Source organism: Anabas testudineus, chromosome 24 (assembly GCF_900324465.2).
Source record: "Anabas testudineus chromosome 24, fAnaTes1.2, whole genome shotgun sequence".
NCBI lineage: Eukaryota > Metazoa > Chordata > Actinopteri > Anabantiformes > Anabantidae > Anabas > Anabas testudineus.
The window spans coordinates 16,576,997-16,595,886 of NC_046632.1; the positions used below are offsets into that span (position 1 = coordinate 16,576,997).

Consider the following 18,890-nt stretch of genomic DNA (forward strand, 5'->3'; position numbering starts at 1 on the left):
AATGCTAGGTTAGGTCTTTGCTTTCATAACAATCCAGCAAACTATTAGCAAATCAGACACAGTACAGCTGCTCCTGGTATAAAGGTAGAGGTGGTATAAAGATACCTGTCAAACAGTACTTGAGCTGGATGAAGTTGCTGTTATCTGACTGAGAAATACATTAGATGTATCAGGTTTTCATTAAATGTTGTCTTGAGTTCTGCAGGGACAAACAGAAGTGGAGGAACACAACTGGTCTGTTTATGTCAAAGTACTAATGACCTAGTACCTCAAACATGGCTGCCAGAGGTTGCATTCTGTCACCAGGATCCCCTCACAACTATCAGACTTCATATAAACAGGGTACCACTGTAGTAATCCGATGCCACGCCCCAACTTTCCAATGGTCCGGCTGTGGAACGCAGTTTAGACAGTAACTCAAGCCAGAACAAACTGAGGGGCTAAAAATACCAGTCAACAGTGGGACTGCTGCGGGACTGAGACAGGGGCGTCGGAGGGTCTTTACATGGTCGTTAGGCCTGCCGCAGGGTAAAGGGATGGACAGCTGAGGAGTGAGATGACGTAAGAGACGGAGTGGACGTCTAAACTAGAATGGTGGAGAGTTTAGCTGGAAGACGATCAAAATCAAGAAGAAAGGACTAGAAGATCTGATATTTTACCCAACGTCCCTGGACGTGATGAACTTTACTCTTGGCTTCAAGCCCCCAACGGCAGGCAGTTCTGGCCCCGGTGCTGGCAGCGGAGTCACCATGGAGAACCTGGAGAGGCAGCTGATCTGCCCCGTGTGCCTGGAGATGTTCTCCAAGCCTGTGGTCATCCTGCCCTGCCAGCACAACCTCTGCCGCAAGTGTGCCAACGACATCTTCCAGGTGAGGCTGAGCGTCTGCCAACAGACATCAAAACATACCTGCTGGATTTTAGTCCATTAAAACGTTCATGTGACCTCTCAAACCCTCCAGATCAGTCCACTTCTAAACATCAGTATAATAACTATTTCACCACATTTTGGCTAAATATGAAACATTTCACCATGTTTGCTGTTTTTCACCCATCAAAATGTATTTTAATGTTATTTTCCAGACAGAACTAAACTTGTTTCATCGTTTTCTTTCCCTCTTGTCTTGACACAGTCGGCGAACCCCCTGTGGCAGTCCCGAGGCTCCTCTGGCATTGCTGCCAGTGGGGGTCGTTTCCGTTGTCCGTCTTGTCGCCACGAGGTGGTGCTGGACCGTCATGGAGTCTACGGTCTGCAGAGAAATCTGCTGGTGGAGAACATCATAGACATCTACAGACAGCAGGAGTCGTCCAGGTGAGTTTGTAGAAGAGAGTGAAATAGAAAGATTCTTGATAAACTGTAATACATACATGTATAAATAAATACATGTCCTTATTTCATTGAATCATTAGTTTAAAATACTTTAATACTAATGTAATGTAGTTATAGACACTAGGTGTTTTTTAATAATGTGTTACTTGTTATTTGTTATATTGTCGTTCATTATTATTATTATTATACACAGAAAATCTGTCACGTTACATTATATGATGAAGCTTGCATAAAGTAAGAAGATGCCGTTTGTTGTAATAATGAGTGATTACCAGCAGAGAGCAGTGCTGTTTTGCATCACTCCAGTCTACAAGTATCTGACAAAACTTATTTTCCTCTGTCAGAAGTGGAGAATTGATCCATCCTCAGGGTGAAGTATGTAGTTTTGCTTCTGTGTTTTAGCATAATACACTCAAATTAACAGTAGGCATTAAGAAACTGTAACTAAAGACATAAAAGTTACTTACTTAAATGTTGATATGCAGCAGTCTTTTGGTAGAAAACGGCTTATTTCTTGAAAAAATGTAATTTAATGAAATTTCAACGTATGCAAAACAGAATTAAACCGGTGAAATGGTGCCTCAGTTACACATTTTACCATTCCATCAAATATTTGCAGCCTGTTTTGAAACACATGCAGCATTTTAATTTAGTGTTTTCCCCTCAGTCACGTTCTTGTTTCTGTTTTGATCCTATGGACGTTGATGCTGTTTCCTGGTTGAAGACGTCCTGTTTGCACACGGGAAACATTATAGAAAGGTGAAGAATGTGCTGATACACCTGTCATGTTGTCTGCAGAGATGGAAACTAATATAATGAAGCATCCTTGTCTTATCTTAGCTCAGGTGTTAATTTTCAGCTGCAGAGAGAGACAGTTAAACATGTTTTCTAATTGATGACTAATAATTCGGATGTTTATACAGTTTAGTTATAACTTCGTTAATGTAGTTTCTGCAGTAACTATTGAACTTCTCAATTCGAAGCCTCATCCGTTCATTTGACTCAGTTTTACACACTTTACAACTCTACACTGATAATTTTGTGTCATCGTATGTGTAGATTTGTCACGTTGACTCCAAAATAGCAGCTAAATGAGTCACTGGTTAAGAAGAGAGATGTTGGCATTCGTTAGAGGCAGAAGGACAGGAGTCCCCTCATTATCTGTGTGGGAGAAAATAGATGCGATTGTTCACAAATGTTTTGTAACTTGTAGTTTCTCATCATTTCTTACATGTGTGGAAGAATTTCAAATTACTTATTCATCATCATTTCTGTCAGAGACGCCTACGTCAGAGGACAAAGGACCATTTGTTGGCTAAAATTTGGCACTAAACAGCCATTGCTTTTTTCAGATGCTACATGCTGCAGATGCTACCCCCCCCCCATCCCTGGTACAGCATCCGTGTACCAATGTTGACTTTCATTCAAGGTTTTTAAAGGCTATCTTTGGCAGTGCTGTGTGTTTACATAGCTATCCATTTCTGTTGTATGCTAATTAAATGCTTGGCAGTGAAAGGACCGTGTACTTTACACCCTGGCAGTGACAGATCTGGAAGGAAGATGACATAAAATCACACAAGCACAGAGATAATGTAGAGGTATGCTATAGAAACCTGACAGCATCTCAGCAACACATCTCAGCCAAACTCTTTCATCTTTCCACATCCAGTGACGTCAAAATACGTCAGTGAGAACAGAATTAATTGAAGCTGCTTCAACAAGCGATGTTGCCAAGTCTTGTGGACACTGTGCCACTGGTGCATGGAAATGAGATTTAAAAACTGGCCGAGCTTTCCTTTAAATGATCCTTTAAGGGCACTAAGTGCATTAAAAAGATGGCAAACAGCCACCGTGTCTGCACTTTTTGTCTTCTTGAGAAACTTCTGTGCTCTTGAAGTAATCGTACTATTTGTTTGGTGGTTAATGTTGGTAATTTTGAACAGATAAAGTGCTGCCACTTCATATTTACTACATGATTCTTGAAACATTAATAACTATGTTACAGTGGGAGTTAAAGGCAGGTAACGCTGGTGTTTTTTAGTGATGCTATTGATTCACATTCACTAACATATTTATTTATCTGTCGTCCACCTGAAAAGGCGACAACCAGCTGGACCTTCCAGAGAAACTCGACTTTAAGATTGTAATGTAACTATAATAAGTCTGCAAATTGATGATCTGATGATTTTGCACTTGTTTCTCTCGTCCAGACTTGTCAACATAAAGTCAGAGCATCAGCAGCAGCAGCAGATGTGTGAAGAACATGAGGAGGAGAAGATCAACATCTACTGCCTGTCCTGTCAGACTCCAACCTGCTCCATGTGTAAAGTGTTCGGACAACACAGAGACTGTGACGTGGCTCCGCTCAGCAGTGTCTACACGAGGCAGAAGGTAAAGAATCCAATCCAACAGATTCAAGTCATTTAAACATCGGACTCCAGTTCTAAGTCTGCAGTTTAGTCCAGTTCACCTCACTGTTAATAAAGAATACAGCCAGATGTTATCAGTGCTGTGTGTGAGGGAGGTTATCTGGCACGTATGTGACATTCAATCTTCTGTTAGACTTTTAACGCTGAATAAAATGTACATGTCATATATCATATTTAAAAAACTTTATTTACTCAAGTGCAGCAGTTGTCATGCAGATGGAAGCGACACCAGTGTCCAGCGGGTTTTTGAGCATTTGGCTTTGTTGACATTTCTCGCGCCGTCTCTGATTCACTCATCTGAATTTTAGATGAGGCTGAGGAAAGTTGTTGATCCTTCATATTTATGCAAAAGTTAAGCTGAAAAACAAAAGTTAGCGCCTTCATTTGGCCTCCACACAAGTGAGAATGTTTGTTACACTCATTAGTTGACACTTGAACTGTACAGAAGCTGCAACAAACTATAAGAATGTGCATGATACTCGAAGCAGATGCACACTAGTGACTCATGTCTGCTTTAGGTGACGACAGGCTCACTAACTAGAAAGTACTCGGAGTGCATTCCTCCGCCAACGCTACTAATTTGTCTTTTTAATAAGAGAAATACGTCTATTGGCTGATAATCATGCTTCTTAGTCGAGACAGTCGAGAAGTTTAGTTAAAACAAAGACTGGAGCATTTGTTCAAGAGGGAATGTTGAACAGTTACTCACAAACAGTGGCGTCTAAAAACAAATCAGAAATGACTGTTATGATGAAATGATGTAATTACAGGACACACAGTATCATCAGAAAAAGAACAAACCTAATGAAGAACTGAGTGTCAATTCAAGCTATTACTTTAAGTGTATTGTTATTCATTGTAAAGTAACATGAGTGATGTTTTGAATGTTTGCAGGCAGAGCTGAGCGACGGCATCGCGATCTTGGTGGCCAGTAACGACCACATCCAGGCAGTCGTCTCTCAGATGGAGCAAATCTGCCGCACCATCGAGGTGAGACACATGCAGTCGTTATGTGAAACATGAAATACTGAACTTCGAAACAGCGGTCACATAAACTAAGTGCTCATATGCACATTGAAACAGGCTTTACTTGATGTAACTGTAACTCCTATCAGATAATATAAGCTTTGAAAAATAAAAAAGGATCTTTCCTAATGTCCTTTTAGTTGAACAGATAGGGGACAATCTCTAATCATCCCTCTGTGTATAAAAGGTTTATCAATAATTAACAATAATAAACTATATGATTCCAAGTTACATTAAGTATCTCCCACAGTTGCATCTTTTTTAATATTCATTTTCCAACTTCTCCCTGCATGTCAGTGGAGAAACACAAATTTTATACGTGTAAAAACCTTTCAGACTTCAGAAATCATTTTTATGATGACTGTGGATTACTCCCACTGAAAGAGAACGGATCCTTACATCAAGTAAAACCTCATACAGTGTTCATATGAGCGCCTGACTGGGATGATTCACTTGAATATATTTATGCACATCATTGAAGGCTCAACTTGTTTTTTTAAGAGCTTTTTCCAGCTGTCATGGAATTTCTTATTTAAATTGGACATTTGCAGCTTCTCTCATAAAACAAAAACTCGTGTGATGAGTCGTGTCAGTTTTAATCATGTCAACATGGAGCGAAGACCCCGACAGCATCTTTTAAATACGTGTCTAGTGGAGTAAGTGGACCTTGTGGAGATTTTCTTGACATTTTACTTTCAGAGAGATAATTAACATCCTAACTTCTTCACTTTTTAATAACATTTTCTGAGCTGTAAACACTGCAAGAAGTTGTTTACAGTAAATTGCAGCGACCTCGCAGCAGAAAGTACAACAGGTTTTGAGTGTGACGTTCAATCTGGTTGAAAATCGGTTTAAATGGTAAAAAAAAAATTTCTGACTTATTTTAAGTGATAAGACGCCCAGAGACGAACTTATAATATAAACTGACGAAAAGCTGTTTCCACTTTAGTAATTCTGTCTTTTTAATAATTGATTTCTCATTATGTGTTAAGAGATGAGAGAGGCTGGTGAACTGAATGCGCTGTCAGGAGGTTCACACCAGCTGTTTGTCATGAATGACTGATCTCACACCCAATCCACGCACAGCAACAATGCATATTAATAACACAAGGAAGCAGCTCGTGAGCCAAATAATACTTCACACATGTGTTGATCAGTCATCAATCAGGCATTATTGACAGCAGTAGTCTGTCAGTGGTGGCTACAGTAAAATAACAGGTGACAAGATGTTGGATTTAAACGATGGCTTATTCATTTATTGTTGGGTAATTAGCAGTTTTTTAACTTAATCTTCCTTCTTGTCTTAGGAGAATGGCCATCACCAGCGAGAGCAGCTTGCCAACCACTTCGACAGCCTGGTGGCCATCCTGGAGGAGCGGAAGCAGGAGCTGGTGGGGGAGATCGCCAAAGAACAGGACGACAAACTCAAACATGTTCGATCTCTCATTCGTCAGCACGGCGATCACCTGGAGGCCGCGGTCACGCTGGTAGAGTCGGCTATTCAGTTCATGGAGGAGCCGCACATGCCTTTGTTTATACAGGTGGGTGTCTGTAAATACTATTAACGTGATTAACGAGACAAATAATTTAAAGTTTCTTCTTCTAATATTGTAGTTATGCAGAAAACCAGGAAACTGAAGAGTTCAAATGTTTTCCTGTCACTGTAGTTTATTTATCTGTGTCAAACCTCCACTGTTGTTCAAAAACTACAACAAACACATCATATGTAATAAGAGCCTCTGGTGTCATGTTTGTTACCTGGATGATCCATGTCTTCTGTTTTTTTGGGCCTAGAGAGCATATATGTATTAGCATCCTTCTAGATTTTCTAAATATTCGGTCAAATTGAGCAAATTCTGATAAGTCAGAGTTAAATCAGTGGGTTTGTGAAGCTCAGAAAAATGTATTCGCTGTTTTAGAGCCATGATTGTCTTTTAGAAAAAAGCTTTTTGACCATGTGTGAGTCACAGGATGAAGCTGGAAGTTGTAGTAATGCAGTTTGGCCAATACGTCCAATCAATATAAGACTCTGACATAGTGTTTCAAGAACTGAATTCAGCATCACTGGTTTTTGTTGTGTGAGGCGCTGGTGAACTAGTGCAGTAAAATGTGAAGGCTGTTCTCAAATGAACAACAGTGGAGGTCGACTGCACAGACAAATGAGCTAAAGTTAGGTTTTGGATTCACAGGTTGAACAGTGATAGATGCATTTCAATCCTGGTTTTAGTCTCATAATCAGATTTGTTGACGATGGCAAAAATTAAAAATCTGTTCAAGATACTTGTACAACTCACCTGAGACTTCTCACACTCCTCCACCTTCATTTAACATGTCCTTCAAATCAAAATTTCCCAGCCACGGATTTAATCAGACAGGATGAAGCATGTTCAGCAGTCCCCAGGCAATGTGTGCAGTCGCTGTTAATGATCAAGAGTTCGATGTGCAGGGCGCTGGGCGAGGAGAGAACCAGGAGCAGGAAGCCCGTTAGGAAGCGTTCATGTCGAGAGCTCTGTTTCTAAAGAACCCCCCAGGGGACAGCCGGGTTTCTAGTGCTGGATACCTAAAGACACAGAAAGTATCGTCACACAGACAGTCCCTGAAGTATAATCTATTAATCAATCAATCAATCCATCAATAATGTGCTCATACATATACAAATGTGTTGATGGTTAAAACGCTCAGACACGTTCAATCCACTAACTAGATCACTCTAAAGCATCGCTTATCAAGGCTACACATCACTTTATCACAGACATGTCAAATTAGTTAATTAGCTAACAGTGAAATAATAGTTTTAATGTATTATATTAGCAGAAATGCTAAATTTAGCTGTTTGCCAAATGTAAAGATTATGGTTTGTTGGTACTTTTTGTTGGACATTTTATAGACTCATTAAAAAGCAATTTAATACTTTTTAAAAGAACAAGAAGTTTTCTAACACTTTAAAGTTATTAAAACCTGACAGCAGGGAGTTGAACGGTCCCTCAGTTCTGCCCCACTCATCCCTGAAGAGAGAAGCAGGTTGTTACTAAATTCAGCATCGTCGGTGCTGATGCAACACGTCTGCGTCACTGCCACCACTGAGGAAAGTGTGTGTGTGTGTGTGTGTGAGAAACCCTCAGGTGTTGCTGTTTTATGTTCAGCTGCATCCTCTGCCAAAGCAGGTGTTAAAGAAGAGACTTAGTGGAAGCAGGTAGTAAACACAGTGAGGCCATTGTGGCAGATGGTGTCGCTTCTTAGAATCATGTTTTTACTCTATGTTATGATGTGCCTGACATGTGTTGGCAGATGTTGTCGAAGCACATTGTGATTCATTTTCCCTCCTTTCTGTCTTACAGAGCGCCAAAGTCATACTGGAAAAGTAAGTGGAGTGTTTTGTGGTGACGCTGAGTCAGCATTAAAGTTTGGGTTGAATGTATTCACGTCTAATGTCCTTTTGTCAGCAGTCATATCACCACAGAGTAATATCCTCCAGATAGTAACGTTACAGACTCAGATTCCTAAAATCTATTGTATTAGAATAGAAAAGTAGTTTGAATCTGATACCAGAATATTCTGCGTATTTACACTAACGGAACCTGGTTGCAATACGCTGATATGTTAATGTTGTTAATCGTTTGCAATTAACTTGAATTGCAATTAACAAAACTTGCAATTTGGGTAAAGGATCAGAGAAACCTGATTTCCTGACCTAGATTTCTCGTGGGGAATGCTAATTTCAAGCTGCCAATAACCTTTTAGTTAGACATTTGCATCATGGCTACCCTGCGTATTCAGATATTAATGCTATGCATGTGCAAGAATGGAACTCAACACTCAAATGTGCACAACAATATCTACAACTGACTGCATCTAAGATAAGAGACTTTATTCATCCCACGATGGCGACTAGTGGTTGCAGTATGAAGCACACTCAGAAGAAATGAAGATTTATAGAAGCAGAAAAGGCAGATGTTTAAATGAAACGGGTTCTATTTTCTGTGGACAGACTTATAAATCGTCCAGATTTACACAATCTACACAGATGTTTTAGACAGTTTGTGCGGTGAAAGTGAGCTTCCGTCATTTATTTAATAGGCTGTCAGTCTGCAAGACACCAAAATAAATACATAAATAAATAAAGAGATCTTACACAGTTAACATCTGTGAGCCATGCTTCTAAATTAAGTTGGGGCTAGAGAAGGAATCCAATTACTGGTAACTACTTTTAATTACTGCTGCACACACATTGATTTACAGTGAACACGGAGTAAAAAGCTGCTTACACATGTCCCTCCCCTCTTTTCTCTCATACTGGGCACAATTTAAAAGGCTAGGAGAAAAACATCAGATTCAACTATGAACTGATCATTTTGACAGTTATTTGTGCATCTTATTCCTCAGTAACTAAAGCAACAAATGTGTATTAATCCTCCACAGAAAGTAGTTCCCGACAAAGTCACTATTTATTCCAGTTAGTTTGCTAAAATCTATCTTAGCCTGTTAGTCTAGGAAATGTATTAGATGGGGATTTGTTCTCAATTTATTTTACAGCGTGACCTGTAGTAACCTTTAACGTACTGCTCGTGTTCAGCTAGATTAGACTGTAGTAGTGCGTCGCCTCATTTCATTAAATCTCTGTCAGACAGTTGGTCATTTCATATACATTATGTAGCAGATAATCCACCTGTTGTCAAAACATCGACAAACCAAACTAATCTGTTCTGAGCGCTGGCGTCACTGACCGGCCCCGTGGGAACCACCAGAGGTCTGTGTGTGAGTGTGTGTGTGTGTGTGTGTTGATGGATTGAACCAATACTGGCCTCTTATTTAGACTCTGCATCAATGAGCTTTAAAATAGACGTTTGCCTGATTAAATATTTATTGTTAAATTACCATTACTACACTGGCTGCACTTCAGAAGTCATTAACCTAAAATAAGTCAAGCGTGCACGAGAATGTGCTGCAAGGTCTAAATACTGTGTGTTCACGAGTGTAAGAGCTTTGAATGAACATCAGCTGTGAGCGGCTAACATCTGAAAACATCTGTGGCAGGTTCAGCAGACAGACATTATACATAATTCAGCTTTTTTTAATCACTGATCTGAAAGTTCTCTATTCACAGAATGACAGTGATGGCGAGAACCTCGAACACGGAGCGTCCAGAACTCGGTTATGAGAGTATGAGTCACTTCGATATAGATACAGACGACCTTGCAGACATGTTAAGGAACATCAGCTTCAACTCTGGTATGTACAGTAGTACAACACAAAGGTAAAGTGCTACTAGTACATCACTAGTTCCTCTGTTCTTGAAATATCCCAATCAGTCATACACACTACCAGGCGAATTGATCAGAAATACAGTGTAGATATAGTTAATACTGGAAGTGACTATGGTAGCTGGAAATAAAAGATATATAGCTGTTAATTAGAAAACCCACAGGTGAAGACATGCACAGTGAATCCAGAAAGTTTTACAGTGCTCAACTTTTTCCGCATTTTATGTTGCAAAGAAGAATGTGAGAAACTGCCCAAAGAAAGGCAAATAAATAATAATAATAGGTAAATAAAGGATAAAACAAAGTATTGAGCAAAGAATGGGATACATATTTTATATAAACTTTTTTCACTTTAACATTATGGGGTATCGTTTGTAGAATTCAGAGGAATATAATGAATTGAATCCATTTTGGAATAAGGCTGCAACATAACACGTGGAAAGAGTTTCACACTGTAAAACTTTCTGGATGAACTGTACATGAACTGTACACCTGTGGGTTTTCTAATGACCAGCTATTTATATCTTATATATTACTGTGTCCAGACTTTTGACTGATCTGTTCCAGTTTACACTGATTAAAGTTAATGTCTGTTCTTTGTTTGCACGTTTTTAGGTGCAGGGGACGATGAAGAGGATCCTGAACGAGTGGGAGAAGAGTCAGAGCTTGACTTTAGTTCCAGATTCTAAGACCATAACAGAGGAAGGGTTTTTTGATGAGTGAAGTTCAGGATCTGTTTTTGATTTTGTTCATTTATTTGTGAATAAAAAGATTGATTGAAGTTCTTTCTGTGATTTGTGGTGTTTTCACACTTAGATTCAACAAAGTCCTGTTCTGCCTGGTTTCTTGTCAGATGTTTTGTGCACAGTGACCAACACACTAGACTCCAGAACCTAAATTCTAATATTTAACTCGTTGGATAAGTGAGGGGAGACGGTAACCTTAAGTTTAGCCCTGAATTATCAAATCTACAATTTCAAAATAAAAAAATAAATGTGTAAGGTTTACTTACAGTGTTCTAGTCTTTCTGCTGCCTTCACATCTCCCAGTCTTCATCAGCTGATGAAGCAGCGTTGTGGATCGTTCGTGTTCAATCTATGAACAGAGAGCTCGATTACTACAACTTAAATTCAAACTTTTTTCTCATTTTGTTAAAGAATGTTCTCAAAGACACTTTAAGCTTCTTTTGAGTATCGTTTTTAAATCCATACATGTGGAGATTTTCTGCAGACCTGCACTAAATCCATTTTAGAGATGAGTCTGATCATTTGTTGATGCTATGCTGTAGTTTTCACTGCTGCTGATTTGGACCGCATTATATAGAGAGGTTTTTAGCTTATGCAGATTAGCTATACTGATATAAATTGTGTGGACACAATAATAGACACAGCTTTTAGTATAAAACTCTACGATTACCAGCAGCACAAACCACCTGTAAATTATAATAAAGTTGAATCAAACCAGTTTTAACTGTTAGTCAAATCATGTCAGCTTTAACTAATGATTTAACATGAGATGTTAAATATATAAATGATGCTAATTTAAAGTGTTTTCCCTGGAAATTCCTGAAAAAGCAAAAGAAAGCTCTCTAACTAAAGTAGGGCCAGTGTGTCAGAGCCTGTTCAAAGATGTTCTTGTCAGTTTGTATTGTAATAGTTGTAAATCTGCACAGTCTGAACTCGGCAGGAGCTCGCTGCGATTTGTACAGAGGGGATGTGTGAAATCATCTCTAACAAGACCACTTACGTAAAGCGAGCTGCTGCAGAGAGTGAAGGATTCCCCTCATCCACCCAGGAAGGAGACGGCATCAGTGGATTCGTGCTGACTCAGTCGAATGCGGCAACAACAACAGCATCCTCCTCCGTGCTGGGACATCAGGCCGAGCAGTTGGAGAGTCACTGGTGATTGTTTAGACGTGGGAAGATGACACTGATCTCATGATATTCGTCTTTTGTTCTTTACTTGAGGTTCCTGCTGCAGTTCTGAGGAAATGTAAAACAGAGACAGAAATAGAGGTTTACCATAATCCTCCGGAAGAAATCCACACAGTGCTGGGGAGAGAAATCCGCCCCGACGGACATGAAACGACAGCAAAGGCAACATGAAAAGGAAATCAGAAGAGATCCAAACAGACATCTATACACATTAACCAGCTGTGTTCAATCATTCAACAGTTCACGTGCAGGAAAACGAGACCTTGAAAGCTTTCTGCCTCCCACAGTGATGCCAGGATGATATAAAGACGAATGTGTAAAGGATATTTATCCAGTGGATTTACTGCTGGATTCTGTGCTCTAAAAGGATTTAGAGTCCTTTTAGAGTTTTGTACATTAAACATTTGTGGCTTTTCAGTTTGTAAAAGTCATTTAGGATATTACATAAACTGTGTGGGTTAAATTTAAAAGGTAGAAATGGTTTCTATTAGAGTAATTAGACGTTTAAATCAAGTTATCAACACAACTGGGGATAAAGCAATAAATGGTTTTGTTGATGAATGGGGAAAACGTTTCTAAATTCACAAATAGAGAAACTGAATTATCCTTTAAATGCACTAAATACAGCAGAACGGGGAAAGACAGAGTGCGCAGTATAACACCAGCAGCAGTCTGCATTTTTCTTATTGTCAACACAAATGCACCAATAAACACAAATTAACCATCAACTATTAAATATCATCTCTGTATCCAAAGAGTCTATTTCCCCTCAGTGCCACAGAGCTCACACAGCAGCATGGCCGTAAAAACAAAAGTAGATGATTGTGAGCCTTCATCAAGACTCAAAATCAATCCACCCTGCTATGCCCAGCCCTCCCTGTGTCTGCTCAGTTATGCTCTTCTACTGTGTGCTACGCTAAACACTGCACAGCTCTGTAAGGATCATTCTCAAACAACACAACACATAAAATGAAGCAAATCTTCCAAATCAAGCAGAAATAAATTAAATGCTCTGGTTGGAAAGAACGAGCACTAAATATCTGCACTGCTGCCAAACTGTTGACTGAGTCTGACTTCCACAGATGCACTGGACATTAAAACCCTTTGTGCAGCATATTTCTACTAAAAAACATATTTGCAGGGTGAAATACTGTAGAGCTTTATGTTTTATTTCTAGGAGCAGGATTACAGCTCCGTCTAAGGTTAAAGTTCTGATTAAACGTTTAATTGGGGGACCCGCACTCCTGTCGGTTATTTTACTACAGACAGCTTTTTTGGGTAGACAGTCTCAAACATGGGGGATTAAAGTGCTTCAGGGCGCTGGCTGTACTGGACAGGTGGGGAATGTTAGTCCAGACTCGATCTGTTGATTCACAACAAGAGGTCTTTTTTTATATTTTCCTCACCTGCACTATTTCTGGCACAGGTATTAGTCAGGACCGGGTCAGACTGAATCATCACTGATACTGAGATTGATGATTGTTTCTCCTGAACTGACCAGAGCATTGATTTTTTTTATTAAATGTACTTTTAACTTTTTTGGCTTTGCTCCTAAATGTATTATTGATCTGTTTACCCCTTTATTGGACGGAGCTCTGATGGCCGTTTCTGGGTCACAGTGATTTGGGGCTTTTTGTGGTAAAGGACCTGTCAACACTTTCAACAAAAACAGATTCATTTTGGAACTTGAACTTTTTGAAAACGTTTTTTGTTTGAACGGCTCCATCTGTTAATAAATACAAAATGGTTTTAATTTCAATTCAATGTTATGTTTTGAGTATCAGAGTTCTTTAATATGTCAATTTGTCAACTTTTCTTATTGTGGTTTTTATTGTCACTGATCTATTACGTTAAAGTTAACTACTATGAAACAGTTGTTGCATATTTTACATCTATTATAATTTAGATGATCAGGTTCTGTCTTCTGAAGTAAAACTCTTTTGCAGTTTAACAGTTGCAACATGGTGACACACGTTTGTCACTTGTCTGACCGACTGAGTGACGTGTAATGGCACTTGTAAAGCATAATGAAGAAGAAGAAAGTGAACCGACACACAGACACAAACAGAGGGTGACAAGGCAGAATAATCACCAACACACCCACAGTTTGGACTGAGTCATAGACACAAAGAACCCAGAGGCCATTTGAACTTGTGTTTGCTGCTTTCCTCTCTTTTCTCTCTCGTTTTTAGAAATAATTAGTAAATACTGACTTGATAAACATTAAACTGGTACTTCTGATTCTTTAAATTTGTGATGAGCTTGAACAGACGTTTGTAAGAGATAATGAAATGTAAACTCATGTTTCATAGCAGTTATAAGTCTAATGAAGCAGTTGGGTTTTATTAAATTCCTATTACATACACAGTGGACAAGAAAGGAATGAAGAAACTGATTCTTATATAATCTCGTATAACGTTTGTCCTGTTGGAGAAAAGTCTGTAAACATCTTCAAATAAACATTGTTCTGATGCCAGTGCTGGAATTTAAACTGCATTTTAATAATAATGATAATCATAGTAATAAAAAACAACAACAATTTCAGTTTCATACTGCAGGGAAATGTACTTTTTATGGCTTCGAGTCATCTTTTACTTGTGAAGGAACCATTTTTCCTAAATGTGACTCCTTATGTTCCAAATTGTGCCATTTGATTGTTTTAATGTGATTAAATCTTAATGTAACAAAAATGCAAAAATGAATTTAAATACTCATGTAAAGCTGATCAGACTTCTTTTGCCAATTTAAAAACAATAGCATTTTAATATTTCATGAGTTCACTGGGAGTATTTTACCTAATGGTGGCGCTAACGCAGCTTTATGTCAACACAAAAAAAGGATTTCAATAAAATGTATTGCAAATTCAGCTATTTGTTGATAATCCTTCTCATAAAGAAAACTGATGAGTAAGAAAAAGTTGTTGGGAACAAGGTCAGTGAGTTCACTACCGTCATAAGGAGTCATCCTCTGAGGGACATGAATATTTAATTTAAAGCTCTTGCTGGAAAATGTTGTTAGATGTATAAACTGTGTAGCTGAGCGAGAACCACAGCTGATTCTCTGACCTCGACACAAAAAAGACAAATACCAGCATCCAGTGTTTTCATATGTGTCTATATGTTTCATATTTGTCTTTAGGAAGAATGGAAGAACACTGAATAACACGTCGGTCACATGAAGTTGTATTTTGTTATGGATTGATACACATTTCTAAACAGTACAATAACAAAAGCAATGATTTTTACTTCAAATCTTTTTTATTAAAAAATATAAATGGCAAAAAAGCTTCTTTTCGTTTGCTAAAACAATGATCGGTGTCTGATGTCAGCGTTTACAGTAAAGTCAAAGCTTTTTTTGTTGATTTTCCGTAGGTTAGCATGCTACAGTTGATACAGTACAGGTGATAGATAGATTCCTGCTCAAAGTAAAGGAGAGAAAAGGGGAAAGTGAGAGCTGACGACAGATGACAAAGGAGTCAACATAAGGTGTATTTCCTTCTACCTCAGCTCTGTTTTCAAACTACAATGTTTGATTTAAATCCATTTATACATAATGACGGATAAATTCTGTAATAAAAGATTCTGTTTTTGAATATTTTTAACTTGTACTTAAATTAAAAAAAATTATCTTCTCTATTCTGGTTAAAAGTTTATGGTTCTGGACAGTAGCAGAAATCTAACCTTAGTGTTTCACATCTAGTGTCTCCTAAAACAATCAGAACTAGTCTGATTGGATCGAATCTGACTTTCACTATTAGACTCATTCATAGACATTTACAGGATAAAAATGGGAACTTTAGCTTAATATAACGTATCAAGATCTGAGGATGGCCTTGTTTACTTAATCAATGCATTAGTGAAAATATTGGTTTGGTTTTCACAGCTGTGATAATGTTTCTAACATCTTGGCCAGTTTTTACACCTTCCATAATGTACCTGCCATTACTCATTGTTGGTGCCACAAAAAGTAACATTAACACAAACTCACCCACTCTCCTGGCTAACGGATTCTACCTGGGAATAAACTCAGCGGATTAGTAAATAGCCCATTCCTTTTGTCAACACTCACAAAACATTCAAATGAACCAGCACAACAACTTATTGTGTATTTAACCTATGCACAAATAATAAAGAATTGATAATTTCCAAGTCAACCAGTCCAATACACCACAAACTGTGAAGATGAGACTGGAATCCAGTGATGCTACCCGACAGTTTCCCACAGAAAGACCCAGAGATGAGGGGACTGTGTGTTTGAGCGGTCGGAGAAGGTTTAGACCAGTGGACAGTGGACGGGAGTATTTCCCAAGTCTTTGAATAATATTGAAGAATTTACGTTTAATTCGCGGATGCTTGGTGCGTAATATGGCACCATCTGTGCGTAAAAGGGTGGAGAAAACTGGCGCGTTCAAACAAAAACTTATGTGAGAGGTCTTAAATACTGAGACAGCGGTTTGGCTGTTTTAATGAGGCGTTTGCAAAAAAATAAAAATAAATAAAAAATAAAATAAGAGCTTTATTTCCCGATCTCGTCGAGTACTTTACGGTTAAGCTGAGCCTGCTCCCTCTGGCTTTCCATCTTAGCCATTTGGATCATATTCCTCAGCAGGTGGAAGGTCAGGTCGATGGACAGCGGCGGCTCCTCGCTCCGTTTCAACAGCTGTGCCGCTGCCCTGACTGCCTCCTCTTCGCTCTCGTCTTCTGATGGAAGCAGGTGGAGATGGTCCGAGTTCCTCCTCTGTAGAAAGCTCAGGATGTTGTCGTTCAGGAGATCCGACGGGGAGCTGTCCCCGGCGGCAGCCGCTCTGAGGAGCACCTCGTTCAGTCGCTGCGTCTGGAGGCGGTCGCTGCCATCCAACCAGCCGGGGAGGACGAGCGGTCTGCCGGCCGAGGGAGGAAGGTGCAAGGAGAGGAGGACCGAGGAGAGGAGCAGGAGCAGCGGGACTGACTTCATGACCTGCAACCACAGGTGTGCATTTAGATCACAAACACAAGTTCAACACTAAAGTCAGTTTCTGTGTCGTGCTGCAGTTCTTCAGACAGATCGACATTTTCTGCAGTAAACAGATAAAATAAGTTTTATTCTAAAACGTCAGATGCAACTTTAAACTGCTAGTTCACCACGGAAGTAACTTGAATTTAAGACCATTCTCTACCAAGAAGTAACTGTAAAAAATACAAATGACAAAGTACTTGTATTGTAAGTTTCATTTCATGCACAAAAGGTGCAAGAGAAAAGAAATTGAAGCATATGTAAAGGTCACAGGTGGACTTTGCTGAACTCTTGTTCCACCCTGCACCTGTATGTCTATGTCAACAGAACTATGCACTAAGATAAAAGTAAAAGCAGCGGGACTCACTTTATTCTCCAGATGCTGCAGCTGAACCTGGTGGTCGGCCGGTGAGACTTCAGGTCGAGTCTGAAAAGTCCCTGTGAGCGGCGACTGACGGGACCGGGGTTTTTATACATCCAGTCTGCTCCTTTGACGTCAATGCGAGCACAGATACCGGTTTGGAAACTGGACAACTATCGAGACGCAAAGACAACAGAGTCCCGAGGGACAGCTGGGGAAGCTGTGATGGACAGAAAATAAAGGAAGCATTTAAAGGGTTTCTTTCCTTTCCATCATATAGATATGGCACCAAGAGCGATGAGGAACCTCCCAGGGGGACAAAAGGATGATACCGGGGCACCTAAAGGGGTTCAGGGGGTGTAGGGGTGTGCAGTTGGAGATATCCTGGAAAGGTTCCAAAGGTTCTTTCAAGGAGGTTTGAAGGGATCATCAAGAAAATATTATTAGACTTTATGTGCCTGGTGTTGGAAATGTTGACAAGTAACTGAATTAATGTCTCAGGATTCTGAATACTGAGCTCTTTTAAGTAAATGTGCTGCAGTGAATCTGTGGACATCTGTGGGTTTAGCAGTTTATTTTTGTTTTATAGTGCATAATGGTCTTTTCTTTTCTAAATATTAGTATGACACAGGTTTTTATCACTGAAACACTTGTTGAACATTAAAACTGCAGTCAGAGCAGATGTGTGTGAACTGTCCGTGGTGCTGAACCAGCTGCTGTCGGTACTAATTTTCAGGATTTAAACTTTTATAAACTAATTAAGATCAATGTCTGAGTTGTTAATAACTCCTCATAAGATGACACACACTGTATTTAATCTAAAAATGATTTAGATCAAGGCACGACAAAGACTCTTTGGTTAAAGTGGAAACACGTGGTTGCAACTTGTGAAGGTGAAAAGACTGAACCCAGTGTGATGAACCGATTCTCATTCTGAGAGAAATACATATTCATACAATAATATGGTCTCATCTTATTCAGACAAATAAGCCATTATTGTATTTAACTTTACAAGTACACAGTTATAATAAATTCAATTTTCTGTAACAGATAAAGAACGAGGAACAATCTGAAATCAAATCTGCAATGCAAACTAAAAATGCTGCTTTTACTAGTGGCCCTGAGGTTCTGTTTACTTTGTACCGTCTCTGGACAAAAGTAGACATCAGGGAACATTAATGACCTATATTTCTTATTTTCCTTCATGCATGTTGGGACAGACAGACTCCTCCTCCTATTCAGTGTTTGCCAGTAGCGACTCCAACCTGAAGACTTGAAACACAGGTGTAATCACTGCTATGCCTCATGTACAGTTACAGCGCTAACAACATCATGGATCTTCATTAAAAGTACCTTGGCTTAACTTTAAAACACAGCGAGCCTGGGTGCTGAATCAAAACTGTATTCCAGCTTTCTGGGGAGAGGCTCATATCCCTCAGGGGAAGAGGCTATTTGGCGGCTTTTCAGTGCATTCGTCAGTCGTTTCTGCTCGTTTTCCCTGATATAGCCCAAGTGTGTTTGTGTGGGGAGGAAAAAAAGTGCAGTTCATTTGGTTGACAG

At 39.3% G+C, this 18,890-nt stretch overlaps 2 protein-coding genes across 2 annotated transcripts; one reads left to right on the plus strand and one right to left on the minus strand.

Moving 5' to 3' along the window:
* The first annotated feature begins 284 nt into the window (after positions 1 to 284).
* On the plus strand, positions 285 to 10,824 carry trim54 (tripartite motif containing 54). The gene is made up of 8 exons (XM_026342221.1): positions 285 to 869; positions 1,131 to 1,309; positions 3,538 to 3,718; positions 4,651 to 4,746; positions 6,090 to 6,323; positions 8,121 to 8,143; positions 9,887 to 10,011; positions 10,659 to 10,824. Exons 1-8 carry the CDS (start codon positions 678 to 680, stop codon positions 10,730 to 10,732), a joined length of 1,104 nt encoding a protein of 367 aa, XP_026198006.1. The 5' UTR covers positions 285 to 677; the 3' UTR covers positions 10,733 to 10,824.
* Positions 10,825 to 15,583: 4,759 nt separating this feature from the next.
* On the minus strand, positions 15,584 to 17,376 carry uts1 (urotensin 1). Its single transcript, XM_026341625.1, has 2 exons — positions 17,337 to 17,376; positions 15,584 to 16,933 (listed from the first exon to the last, which is right to left on the minus strand). Exon 2 carries the CDS (start codon positions 16,928 to 16,930, stop codon positions 16,493 to 16,495), a length of 438 nt encoding a protein of 145 aa, XP_026197410.1. The 5' UTR covers positions 16,931 to 16,933; positions 17,337 to 17,376; the 3' UTR covers positions 15,584 to 16,492.
* Positions 17,377 to 18,890: the final 1,514 nt, after the last annotated feature.